The sequence below is a fragment of the Pan paniscus genome, chromosome 8 (genome assembly GCF_029289425.2).
Source record: "Pan paniscus chromosome 8, NHGRI_mPanPan1-v2.0_pri, whole genome shotgun sequence".
Classification (NCBI taxonomy): Eukaryota; Metazoa; Chordata; class Mammalia; order Primates; family Hominidae; genus Pan; species Pan paniscus.
This window is the reverse complement of record NC_073257.2, coordinates 85496627-85509695: the sequence shown is the minus strand read 5'-3', so window position 1 is coordinate 85509695 and position 13069 is coordinate 85496627. Positions and strand designations below refer to the sequence as shown.

The following is a 13069-nucleotide window of genomic DNA, read 5'->3' as shown; positions in this document are numbered from 1 at the left end:
TTTTACCTTCATTTATGATATTTCCTGATGCTCTTTCTTATGTTGATACAAGTTTTTTGACCCATGTCATTTTCCTTCTCTCTAAAGAACTTTTAGCATTTCTTGTAAGGCATGTCTACTGGCCAGAAACTCCTCTCATTTTTGTTTGTTTGAGAAAGGGTTTATTTCTCCTTCAGGTTTGAAGGATAATTTTATTAGGTACGGAATTCTAAGTTGGCGGGTTTTTCTTTCACAACTTTAAATAGTTTGCGCTACTGTCTTCTTGCTTGCATGGTTTCTGAAGAGAAGTCCAATGTATTTCTAATCCTTGTTCTTCTGTAGGTAAAGTGTTTTTCCTCTGGTTTTTTCAAGATTTTCTTTTTTGCAGTTTGAAAATGATATGCCTAGATACAATTGTTTGTTTGTTTTTGTCCTTATTCTGCTTGGTATTCTCTGAGATTCCTGGATCTGTGGTTTGGTGTCTGTCAGTTAATTTTGGAAAATTCTTAGCTATTATTACTTCAAATATTTCTTCTGCTCTTTTCTTTCTTCTTCTGTTATGCCTAATTACACCTTTTGTAATTGTTCCACAAGTCTTGGATATTCTGTTATGATTTTTTGTTTTCATTTTTCTTCCTTTGCATTTCAGTTTGGGGAATTTCTATTCACATATACTCACATTCACTGATTTTATTTTCCTCAGCCATGTCCAGTCAACTGATTAGCCCATCAAATGAATTATTCATTTTTGTTTGTGTTTTTGATATCTAGCATTTCCTTTTGATTCTTTCTTAGAGTTTCCATCTCTGCTTACATTACCCATCTGTTCTTGCATGTTGCCTACTTTTTCCGTAAGAGTCTTTAACATAATTATAGTTACTTTACATTTCCTATCTGATAATTCGAAAATCTATGTCATATCTTAGTCTAGGTCTTATAGTAGCTTTGTCTATTTGGACTATATTTTTTCTTGCCTTTTAGCATTCTTTATAGCCCTTTAATTTGGAAGCTAGCCATTATATATTGGGTAATAGGAATTGGGGTAACTAGTATTTTTAGTGTGAGGTTTTATGTTAATCTGGTTAGGAGCTGGGTTGTGTTTCTTGTTTGCTATAGTTGTAAGTGCCAGAGGCTTCAGTTTCCTTTTTCCCCCACCTCCCCTGTTGTCTTTGGATTTGCCCAAGAACTTCTCTAATAGAGGGGTTTGTAGCCCTCTCAGTTGTAATTCATTGTTATTATATTGAAACTCTGTTGATGTGGTGGCAAATTGTCGGGGAGAAGTATTCTATAACCTGTGATTACGTCTCAGTAAATAGGTTTGGGTAACCTGGGCTGTGACTTTCAGAAGTGTTTGATAATCTTTTTTTCCTCCTATCCCTGTGGAAGCTAGACAGGTTGGAGTTGTCTAAATGCCCTTCTCTGAGATCAGATAAGGATCTGGTAAAGTAGTTTCCCTTAAAGATCAACCCTTTGATAGGGAGAACACTGTGGCCATATTTCAAAATGGTTACTTTTCTTCTCTCCCTGCCTGAAATATGAGGGTATTTTTCTTCTATCTTCACTGTGAGAACTTGGTGGGGCTCCTGGATTTAAAACTTATGTAAGTGTGGGGACCCTTAACAGTGGGCCCCCTGGAGTTTTTCACTCCCAGCTAGTCCACATTTAGCCTCCAGCAATTTGTCAAAATTATCATTAAACTATTTCTACCAGTTGCTGGCACCACTGACTTCTGCTGTCTTTAAGCTGACTGCAGCTGTGATCCTCTGTGTTTTCCTGTCTCTCTCGATTTCAGGATGGCAGTTTTTGCCTTGTGACCTCAATTCTATGATGGATCTAAGAAATGTTATTTATTTCAATTCGATCAACTTTTTTCTTGTTGCAAGGACAGGTGGGATTACTTCAAAGCTGTATTGGAGCTGAAACTGGATACTATTTTCACAATAGAAATAACCAATTTTATACCATTTGTAAACTTGTCTGATTATTTCTTTAGAATAAATCACTAGAAGTAGAATTTGTAGTCAATGATTATGGATATTTTTAAGGTTTTTGATTCATATTGCTAAATTGCTCTAAAAATGTTCAGTTTGCCTCACTAGAAGTTGAGCAGAATTATTTTTGGAATGTTATAGATTTGGGAAAGTTTTAAAAACCACCAACCCAGTAAGAAAAAAAAAATTTTTTTTTTGAGACAGGGTCTCACGGTGGCCCAGGTGAGAGTGCAATAGCACCATCACGGCTCACTATAGCCTTGACCTCCTGAGCTCAAGCCATCCTCCCACCTCAGCCTCCTCAAATAGCTGGGACCACAGGTATTCACTGCCATGCCCAGCTAATTTTTTGTATTTTTCATAGAGATGGAATTTTGCCATGTTGCTCAGACCATCTCAAACACCTGGGTTCAAGCCATCTACCTGCCTTGGCCTCTCAAAGTGCTGGCATTTACAGGCATGAGCCACTGAGCCGAGCCCCCCAATTTTTATATATGTATATTCTATATTACTTTCTAAAAGAGAATATTTCCCTTTAACCTAAATTATACTGACTTTATTTTTGCATATAATGCTAATGGACTGATTCTTGATTTGCAGTTTTCAGAAGCGAATTGCCGATTGCCGGCTTTGGCCTGTAGAGATCACAAGAGTTCCTCTGGTCACTATACCCAAAGGGAAAGCTGGCAAAACTGAAAAGGTAAATATGCCCCCTCAAAAATATTTATATAAGAAATGTAGAATCAGACCCGACCTGTTATTCTGCTTCAATTCTGATACCAAAAGAAAATGTGAATATAGCTGTTCTCCTAAGGGTGACTAGCTCATTCTGATTTGCCTTGAACGTCACTTGTTTTAGCACTGAAAGTCTCATGTCCCAGGAAAATCCTCTGTCGTGGGAAAAACCAGGATTATTGACCACCCTAGTTCCCCATTGTTCACTAAAGACTCTCTAGGCTTTATTACCAGATATCCTATTTCTCTTTGGCCCTTCACAATAGTTTTACCATAGGTTAAACTTGCCTTCTTAAAATGTTTTAGCCTGCTAATTAGTGTAATAGGGATCTTAGATATACTACTGTTTTTAAAAGGTATAGCTTTGATGAGCCTAGTACATATTATCTATTGTTTTACCTGTGCATGTCTGGTCTTTTCTGCTTGTTCATAAACTCCCTGAGAGTAGGGGTCATGTAGTAAGCTGATTTGCATCCTCCATGGTACCTAGTATGATGTACGGCAAATAGCAGACCATTTAATAAGTATCTAAATTGTTTGGCTGACTTTAAACATAGGCTTTTTGCATAATAAAAATACTACCACTATGTAACCATTTCTCCCTTTGTAGTATGTAAGTATTGGCTAACTTTCCTTAGATTTCAAAACTACATATTATCTCATGAACATAGAAATTTTTTTTTTTTTTTTTTTTTTTTTTTGAGATGGAGTCTTACTCTGTCGCCTAGGCTGGAGTACAGTGGCGCAATCTTGGCTCACTGCAACCTCTGCCTCCTGGGTTCAAATGATTCTCCTGCCTCAGCCTCCTGAGTAGCTGGGATTATAGGCACACACCACCACGCTCGGCTAATTTTTGTATTTTTAGCAGAGACAGGGCTTCACCATGTTGGTCAGGCTGGTCTCGAACTCCTGACCTCATGATCCACCCGCCTCAGCCTCCCAAAGTGCTGGGATTATAGGTGTGAGCCACTGCACCCAGCCAAGTGTAGGACTTTTAAGTCTAGTTGCCAATTATTATTATAATAGATGAAATCAAAGAGATTATTTTTATGCTTGGAATTAAATTTATTTTCTTTCACAAAATTGATCTTTTTCTCTATAAAAATTTTCTGTGGCAAACCATACAACCATTTAAAACGCTGTTAAAATATATTTATTAACATGTTCTTCATCTTTGCAATGAAAGTTTAGATGAGATCAAGTATGGTAAATACATGACAGGAGACTGTCATTCGTCCGCCTTCATCCATGGTAGATAGTGCTAATCAATCAAAGCACTCTTTCCTTTTGAACCAAGATAAATACAGAGAATTTTTCTCAGCCAACTATGCTAAAACACCTCCACCATTAATGAGAATTTAGACATAAGTTAAAGCCTTTTTGTCATCATTGGTCCACATAATTTGTAAGGTCCCTTTTATTTGTATGAGTCTGTGAACTAAAGCTAAAAGCCATAGCTTCTGATTCCTTTTAAGTTTTTTGTTATTGTTATTATTGTTGTTTTTTATAAAGCTTCACTTTCTGCTAAGAAGCCGCATGGTGAAATTGACTTTTTGGTTGAATATATATATCAATTAATATGAGTATGTATTGATTCAACTACTGCCTTTACTATTAACACTGTTTTTTTGTTTGTTTGTTTATGTTTATTTTATTATTATTATACTTTAAGTTTTAGGGTACATGTGCACAATGTGCAGGTTAGTTACATATGTATACATGTGCCATGCTGGTGTGCTGCACCCATTAACTCGTCATTTAGCATTAGGTATATCTCCTAATGCTATCCCTCCCCGCTCCCCCGACCCCACAACCGTCCCCAGAGTGTGATGTTCCCCTTCCTGTGTCCATGTGTTCTCATTGTTCAGTTCCCACCTATGAGTGAGAACATGCGGTGTTTGGTTTTTTGTCCTTGCGATAGTTTACTGAGAATGATGATTTCCAATTTCATCCATGTCCCTACAAAGGACATGAACTCATCATTTTTTATGGCCACATAGTATTCCACGGTGTATATGTGCCACATTTTCTTAATCCAGTCTATTATTGTTGGACATTTGGGTTGGTTCCAAGTCTTTGCTATTGTGAATAGTGCCGCAATAAACATATGTGTGCATGTGTCTTTATAGCAGCATGATTTATAGTCCTTTGGGTATATACCCAGTAATGGGATGGCTGGATCAAATGGTATTTCTAGTTCTAGATCCCTGAGGAATCGCCACACTGACTACCACAATGGTTGAACTAGTTTACAGTCCCACCAACAGTGTAAAAGTGTTCCTATTTCTCCACATCCTCTCCAGCACCTGTTGTTTCCTGACTTTTTAATGATTGCCATTCTAACTGGTGTGAGATGGTATCTCATTGTGGTTTTGGTTTGCATTTCTCTGATGGCCAGTGATGGTGAGCATTTTTTCATGTGTTTTTTGGCTGCATAAATGTCTTCTTTTGAGAAGTGTCTGATCATGTCCTTCGCCCACTTTTTGATGGGGTTGTTTGTTTTTTTCTTGTAAATTTGTTTGAGTTCATTGTAGATTCTGGATATTAGCCCTTTGTCAGATGAGTAGGTTGTGAAAATTTTCTCCCATTTTGTAGGTTGCCTGTTCACTCTGATGGTAGTTTCTTTTGCTGTGCAGAAGCTCTTGAGTTTAATTAGATCCCATTTGTCAATTTTGGCTTTTGTTGCCATTGCTTTTGGTGTTTTAGACATGAAGTCCTTGCCCATGCCTATGTCCTGAATGGTAATGCCTAGGTTTTCTTCTAGGGTTTTTATGGTTTTAGGTCTAACGTTTAAGTCTTTAATCCATCTTGAATTAATTGTTGTATAAGGTGTAAGGAAGGGATCCAGTTTCAGCTTTCTCCATATGGCTAGCCAGTTTTCCCAGCACCATTTATTAAATAGGAAATCCTTTCCCCATTGCTTGTTTTTCTCAGGTTTGTCAAAGATCAGATAGTTGTACATATGCGGTGTTATTTCTCAGGGCTCTGTTCTGTTCCATTGATCTATATCTCTGTTTTGGTACCAGTACCATGCTGTTTTGGTTACTGTAGACTTGTAGTATAGTTTGAAGTCGGGTAGCATGATGCCTCCAGCTTTGTTCTTTTGGCTTAGGATTGACTTGGCGATGCGGGCTCTTTTTTGGTTCCATAACAACTTTAAAGTAGTTTTTTCCAATTCTGTGAAGAAAGTCATTGGTAGCTTGATGGGGATGGCATTGAATCTGTAAATTACCTTGGGCAGTATGGCCATTTTCATGATATTGATTCTTGCTACACATGAGCATGGAATGTTCTTCCATTTCTTTGTATCCTCTTTTATTTTGTTGAGCAGTGGTTTGTAGTTCTCCTTGAAGAGGTCCTTCACATCCCTTGTAAGTTGGATTCCTAGGTATTTTATTCTCTTTGAAGCAATTGTGAATGGGAGTTCACTCATGATTTGGCTGTCTGTTTGTCTGTTATTGGTGTATAAGAATGCTTGTAATTTTTGCATATTGATTTTGTATCCTGAGACTTTGCTGAAGTTGCTTATCAGCTTAAGGAGATTTTGGGCTGAGACAATGGGGTTTTCTAGATATACAATCATGTCATCTGCAAACAGGGACAATTTGACTTCCTCTTTTCCTAATTGAATACCCTTTATTTCCTTCTCCTGCCTAATTGCCCTGGCCAGAAATTCCAACACTATGTTGAAGAGGAGTGGTGAGAGAGGGCATCCCTGTCTTGTGCCCGTTTTCAAAGGGAAGGCTTCCAGTTTTTGCCCATTCAGTATGATATTGGCTGTGGGTTTGTCATAGATAGCTCTTATTATTTTGAGATACGTCCCATCAATACCTAATTTATTGAGAGTTTTTAGCATGAAGGGTTGTTGAATTTTGTCAAAGGCCTTTTCTGCATCTATTGAGATAATCATGTGGTTTTTGTCTTTGGTTCTGTTTATATGCTGGATTACATTTATTGATTTGCGTATATTGAACCAGCCTTGCATCCCAGGGATGAAGCCCACTTGATCATGGTGGATAAGCTTTTTGATGTGCTACTGGATTCGGTTTGCCAGTATTTTATTGAGGATTTTTGCATCAATGTTCATCAAGGATATTGGTCTAAAATTATCTTTTTTGGTTGTGTCTCTGCCAGGCTTTGGTATCAGGATGATGCTGGCCTCATAAAATGAGTTAGGGAGGATTCCCTCTTTTTCTATTGATTGGAATAGTTTCAGAAGGAATGGTACCAGTTCCTCCTTGTACCTCTGGTAGAATTTGGCTGTGAATCCATCTGGTCCTGGACTCTTTTTGGTTGGTAAGCTATTGATTATTGCCACAATTTCAGAGCCTGTTATTGGTCTATTCAGAGATTCAACTTCTTCCTGGTTTAGTCTTGGGAGGGTGTATGTGTCAAGGAATTTATCCATTTCTTCTAGATTTTCTAGTTTGTTTGCGTAGAGGTGTTTGTAGTATTCTCTGATGGTAGTTTGTATTTCTGTGGGATCGGTGGTGATATCCCCTTTATCATTTTTTATTGCGTCTATTTGATTCTTCTCTCTTTTCTTCTTTATTAGTCTTGCTAGCAGTCTATCAATTTTGTTGATCCTTTCAAAAAACCAGCTCCTGGATTCATTAATTTTTTGAAGGGTTTTTTGTGTCTCTATTTCCTTCAGTTCTGCTCTGATTTTAGTTATTTCTTGCCTTCTGCTAGCTTTTGAATGTGTTTGCTCTTGCTTTTCTAGTTCTTTTAATTGTGATGTTAGGGTGTCAATTTTGGATCTTTCCTGCTTTCTCTTGTGGGCATTTAGTGCTATAAATTTCCCTCTACACACTGCTTTAAATGTGTCCCAGAGATTCTGGTATGTTGTGTCTTTGTTCTCGTTGGTTTCAAAGAACATCTTTATTTCTGCCTTCCTTTCGTTATGTACCCAATAGTCATTCAGGAGCAGGTTGTTCAGTTTCCATGTAGTTGAGCAGTTTTGAGTGAGTTTCTTAATCCTGAGTTCTAGTTTGATTGCACTGTGGTCTGAGAGACGGTTGTTATAATTTCTGTTCTTTTACATTTGCTGAGGAGAGCTTTACTTCCAACTATGTGGTCAATTTTGGAATAGGTGTGGTGTGGTGCTGAAAAAAATGTATATTCTGTTGATTTGGGGTGGAGAGTTCTGTAGATGTCTATTAGGTCCACTTGGTGCAGAGCTGAGTTCAATTCCTGGGTATCCTTGTTAACTTTCTGTCTCGTTGATCTGTCTAATGTTGACAGTGGGGTGTTAAAGTCTCTCATTATTATTGTGTGGGAGTCTAAGTCTCTTTGTAGGTCACTCAGGACTTGCTTTATGAATGTGGGTGCTCCTGTATTGGGTGCATATATATTTAGGATAGTTAGCTTTTCTTGTTGAATTGATCCCTTTACCATTATGTAATGGCCTTCTTTGTCTCTTTTGATCTTTGTTGGTTTAAAGTCTGTTTTATCAGAGACTAGGATTGCAACCCTTGCCTTTTTTTGTTTTCCATTTGCTTGGTAGATCTTCCTCCATCCTTTTATTTTGAGCCTATGTGTGTCCCTGCACGTGAGATGGGTTTCCTGAATACAGCACACTGATGGGTCTTGACTCTTTATCCAATTTGCCAGTCTGTGTCTTTTAATTGGAGCATTTAGCCCATTTACATTTAAGGTTAATATTGTTATGTGTGAACTTGATCCCGTCATTATGATGTTAGCTGGTTATTTTGCTCATTAGTTGATGCAGTTTCTTCCTAGCCTCAATGGTCTTTACAATTTGGCATGATTTTGCAGTGGCTGGTACCGGTTGTTCCTTTCCATGTTTAGTGCTACCTTCAGGAGCTCTTTTAGGGCAGGCCTGGTGGTGACAAAATCTCTCAGCATTTGCTTGTCTGTAAAGTATTTTATTTCTCCTTCACTTATGAAGCTTAGTTTGGCTGGATATGAAATTCTGTGTTGAAAATTCTTTTCTTTAAGAATGTTGAATATTGGCCCCCACTCTCTTCTGGCTTGTAGAGTTTCTGCCAACAGATCTGCTGTTAGTCTGATGGGCTTCCCTTTGTGGGTAACCTGACCTTTCTCTCTGGCTGCCCTTAACATTTTTTCCTTCATTTCAACTTTGGTGAATCTGACAATTATGTGTCTTGGAGTTGCTCTTCTCGAGGAGTATCTTTGTGGCATTCTCTGTATTTCCTGAATCTGAATGTTAGCCTGCCTTGCTAGATTGGGGAAGTTCTCCTGGATGACATCCTGCAGAGTGTTTTCCAACTTGGTTCCATTCTCCCTGTCACTTTCAGGTACACCAATCAGACGTAGATTTGGTCTTTTCACATAGTCCCATATTTCTTGGAGGCTTTGTTTGTTCTTTTTATTCTTTTTTCTCTAAACTTCCCTTCTTGCTTCATTTCATTCATTTCATCTTCCATCACTGATACTCTTTCTTCCAGTTGATCACATCAGCTCCTGAGGCTTCTGCATTCTTCACGTAGTTCTCGAGCCTTGGCTTTCAGCTCCATCAGCTCCTTTAAGCACTTCTCTGTATTGGTTATTCTAGTTATATATTCGTCTAAATTTTTTTCAAAGTTTTTAACTTCTTTGCCTTTGGTTTGAATTTCCTCCTGTAGCTCGGAGTAGTTTGATCATCTGAAGCCTTCTTCTCTCAACTCGTCAAAGTCATTCTCCGTCCAGCTTTGTTCCATTGCTGTTGAGGAACTGCATTCCTTTGGAGTAGGAGAGGCACTCTGCTTTTTAGAGTTTCCAGTTTTTCTGCTCTGTTTTTTCCCCATCTTTGTGGTTTTATCTACTTTTGGTCTTTGACGATGGTGATGTACAGATGGGTTTTTGGTGTGGATGTCCTTTCTGTTTGTTAGTTTTCTTTCTAACAGACAGGACCCTCAGCTGCAGGTCTGTTGGAGTTTGCTAGAAGTCCACTCCAGACCCTGTTTGCCTGGGTATCAGCAGCGGTGGCTGCAGAACAGCAGATTTTCATGAACCACGAATGCTGCTGTCTGATCGTTCCTCTGGAAGTTTTGTCTCAGAGGAGTACCCGGCCGTGTGAGGTGTCAGTCTGCCCCTACTGGGGGTTGCCTCCCAGTTAGGCTGCTCGGGGGTCAGGGGTTAGGGACCCACTTGAAGAGGCAGTCTGCCCGTTCTCAGATCTCCAGCTGCGTGCTGGGAGAACCACTGCTCTCTTCAAAGCTGTCAGACAGGGACATTTAAGTCTGCAGAGGTTACTGCTGTCTTTTTGTTTGTCTGTGCCCTGCCCCCAGAGGTGGAGCCTACAGAGGCAGGCAGGCCTCCTTGAGCTGTGGTGGGCTCCACCCAGTTGGAGCTTCCTGGCTGCTTTGTTTACCTAAGCAAGCCTGGGCAATGGGGGTCGCCCCTCCCCCAGCCTTGCTGCTGCCTTGCAGTTTGATCTCAGACTGCTGTGCTAGCAGTGAGGGAGACTCCATGGGCGTAGGACCCTCCAAGCCAGGTGCGGGATATAATCTCCTGGTGTGCCATTTTTTAAGCCCGTCGGCAAAAGCGCAGTATTAGGGTGGGAGTGACCCAATTTTCCAGGTGCCGTCTGTCACCCCTTTCTTTGACTAGGAAAGGGAACTCCCTGACCCCTTGCGCTTCCCGAGTGAGGCAGTGCCTCGCCCTGCTTCAGCTCGCACACGGTGCGCTGCACCCACTGACCTGTGCCCACTGTCTGGCACCCCCTAGTGAGATGAACCCGGTACCTCAGATGGAAATGCAGAAATCACCCATCTTCTGCATCACTCACGCTGGGAGCTGTAGACCGGAGCTGTTCTATTCGGCCATCTTGGCTGCCCCCCCCCCGCCATTAACACTGTTTATATGCATTTTCTCAGTGATCATGGTATTATTAAACCCATTTTGAAGATAAAGAAGGCCCAAAATGTCTTATGTAACTGGCCCAAAGTCACATAACTGGCTAAGTAGTAGAGTTAGTTTCTAAAACCAGGCCTTTGAACTGCTGAGTCAGAGCTCCATACCTTATATTACATTGCTTATAGCACTAACAACTCTCTGGTTTTATTCCTTTAGACTGATGAAGAAGCTCAGCTTTCGTTTCATGGTGTGGCTTATGTTAATATGGTCCCATTGTTGTATCCAGGTGTGAAGAGAATTCGGGGAGCTTTTCATGTTTACCCTTACCTAAACAGTGTAGTCCATGAAAAGGTAAGAAAAAATTGCATAAAAATCATCATGGTAATTTAACCTTTATATATCTGTTTACTTACATCTTTAGCATGTACATCTTTGCAACTGATATTTAGAACCAGTTGGTGTACTAGGATATTAAATATATAGCCTTACAGTCATTCTGCATTGGACCTTAAAAAATTTAGGATAATGAAAGGACAAAAACTGAAAACCTAAATCTCTATCAACAGGTGAACAGAGAACACAGAAAAACAAATTGTGTGGTACCTCTGTACGATGGAATACTACTCAACAATAAAAAGAAATGAGCTAATGATACATGCAACAGCACAGATGAATCTAAAATGCATTATGCTAAATGAAAGAAGCCAGACAAAAGAGAGAAAAGAGAGTACTTTTTTTTTTTTTTTTTTTTTTTTAGAGATGTGAGTCTCACTTTGGAGTGCAGTGGCACAATCATAGCTCACTACTGCCTCAAATTCCTGGGCTCAAGGGATCCTCCTGCCTCAGCCTTTTGAATAGCTGGGACTACAGATGTGCACCACTGTGCCTGGCTATTTAAAAACATTTTTTAAAATAGAGACAGGGTCTTGAAAAGTACATTCTATATAATTACATTTATATGCAATTCTGGGAAAATAATTTATCTATATTGATAAAAAGCAGATTAATGGTTACCTGGGAACAGGGATAGAAGGAGGGATGTATTACAAAGGAATGAGAGGAAAATATTAGGGATGATGGAAATGATGGTTATCTTGATTGTGATGATGGTTTCATACGTATACACATATGTCAAAATTGATGAAATGATATACTTTAAATATGTATGGTTTATTTTTTATTGTACTTTAATTTTACCTCAATAAATTTGGATACAAAACTTTCAGCATTTTAAGTGTGACTGGGTGTGGTGGCTCACACCTGTAATCCCAGCACTGTGGGAGGCAGAGGCAGGCAGATTGCCTGAGGCCAAGAGTTGGAAACCAGCCTGGCCAACATGGCAAAAACCCGTCTCTACTAAAAATACAAAAATTTGCCGAGTGTGGTGGCAGGCATCTGTAATCCCAGCCACTCAGGAGGCTGAGGCAAGAGAATTGCTTGAACCTGGGAGGTGGAGGTTACAGTGAGCTGAAATTGCACCACTGCATTACAGCCTGGGCAACAGAGCAAGACTCTGTCTTAAAAAATATATATAAGAAAAAGAAAAAAAAAAGTCTGTTGTTGTTAAATATGGAAAAACTGAAATCCATGTGGTAATTAATGAACTAGAATATGAACTATAATTTTTTTTTCCATTTTTAGGTGTAAAAATGTTAAAATCATATATTCGAGCAAAAAATCAGTTTCATCATGTTGCTTCCTAGGAGAAAATGAGGCTTTGTAAAACACACAACAATAACAAAAATGTATTATTATGTCACTGTTAATAGGACAGCTATTTTTCAGTAATAAATTTATGAAAACCCCATCATCTAGTTGTACACTAACTGAGTAGTAAACTGTTTCTACATCAGTATCTTTTGAACTAGAAGCCACATTTATAGGAATTCATTTATTTGTTTTTGAGATGGAGTCTCGCTGTGTTGCCCAAGCTGGAGTGCAATGGCGTGATCTCGGCTTACTGCAACTTCTTTCTCCCGGGTTCAAGCAATTCTCCTGCCTCAGCTTCCCAAGTAGCTGGGATTACAGGTGCATGCTACCACGCCCGGCTAATTTTTTCTATCTTTAGTAGAAACTAGGTTTCACCATGTTAGACGGGCTGGTCTTAAACTCCTGACCTCAGATGATCCACCCACCTTGGCCTCCCAAAGTGCTGGGATTACAGGCATGAGCCACTGCGCCCGGCCAGGAATTTATTTTAAGGACATAATTTAATAGGTTCAAAAATCTCATATTCATGAAAACTTTTTGAAACCTATAATAGCAAAAACTAAAAATGAGGTTAAATGTTTACTAATAGAGGAAGGCTTAGTAAATCATAGTAAGTAAAAATGATGAAATATGTAGCCATTAATAATAATACTTTATAGGCCACGCCTATAATCCCAGCACTCTAGGAGGCCGAGACGGGCGGATCACCTGAGGTCAAGAGCTTGAGGCCATCCTGGCCAATATGGTGAAACCCTGTCTCTACTAAAAATACAAAAATTTGCTGGGTGTGATGTTGTGTGCCTGTAGTTCCAGCTATCAGGAGGCTGAGGCAG

General features: G+C 39.3%; 1 protein-coding gene across 2 annotated transcripts in view; it reads left to right on the top strand.

The window, feature by feature from the left end:
* CFAP70 (cilia and flagella associated protein 70) overlaps window positions 1-13069 on the top strand; it is a 105383-nt gene that overhangs the window by 25376 nt on the left and 66938 nt on the right. For both annotated transcript variants that reach the window (XM_055092975.1, XM_055092977.1), the window contains exons 9-10: window positions 2571-2670; window positions 10743-10877. In XM_055092975.1, the coding sequence (XP_054948950.1) occupies window positions 2571-2670; window positions 10743-10877 (235 nt within the window). The remainder of the gene's footprint in view (window positions 1-2570; window positions 2671-10742; window positions 10878-13069) is intronic.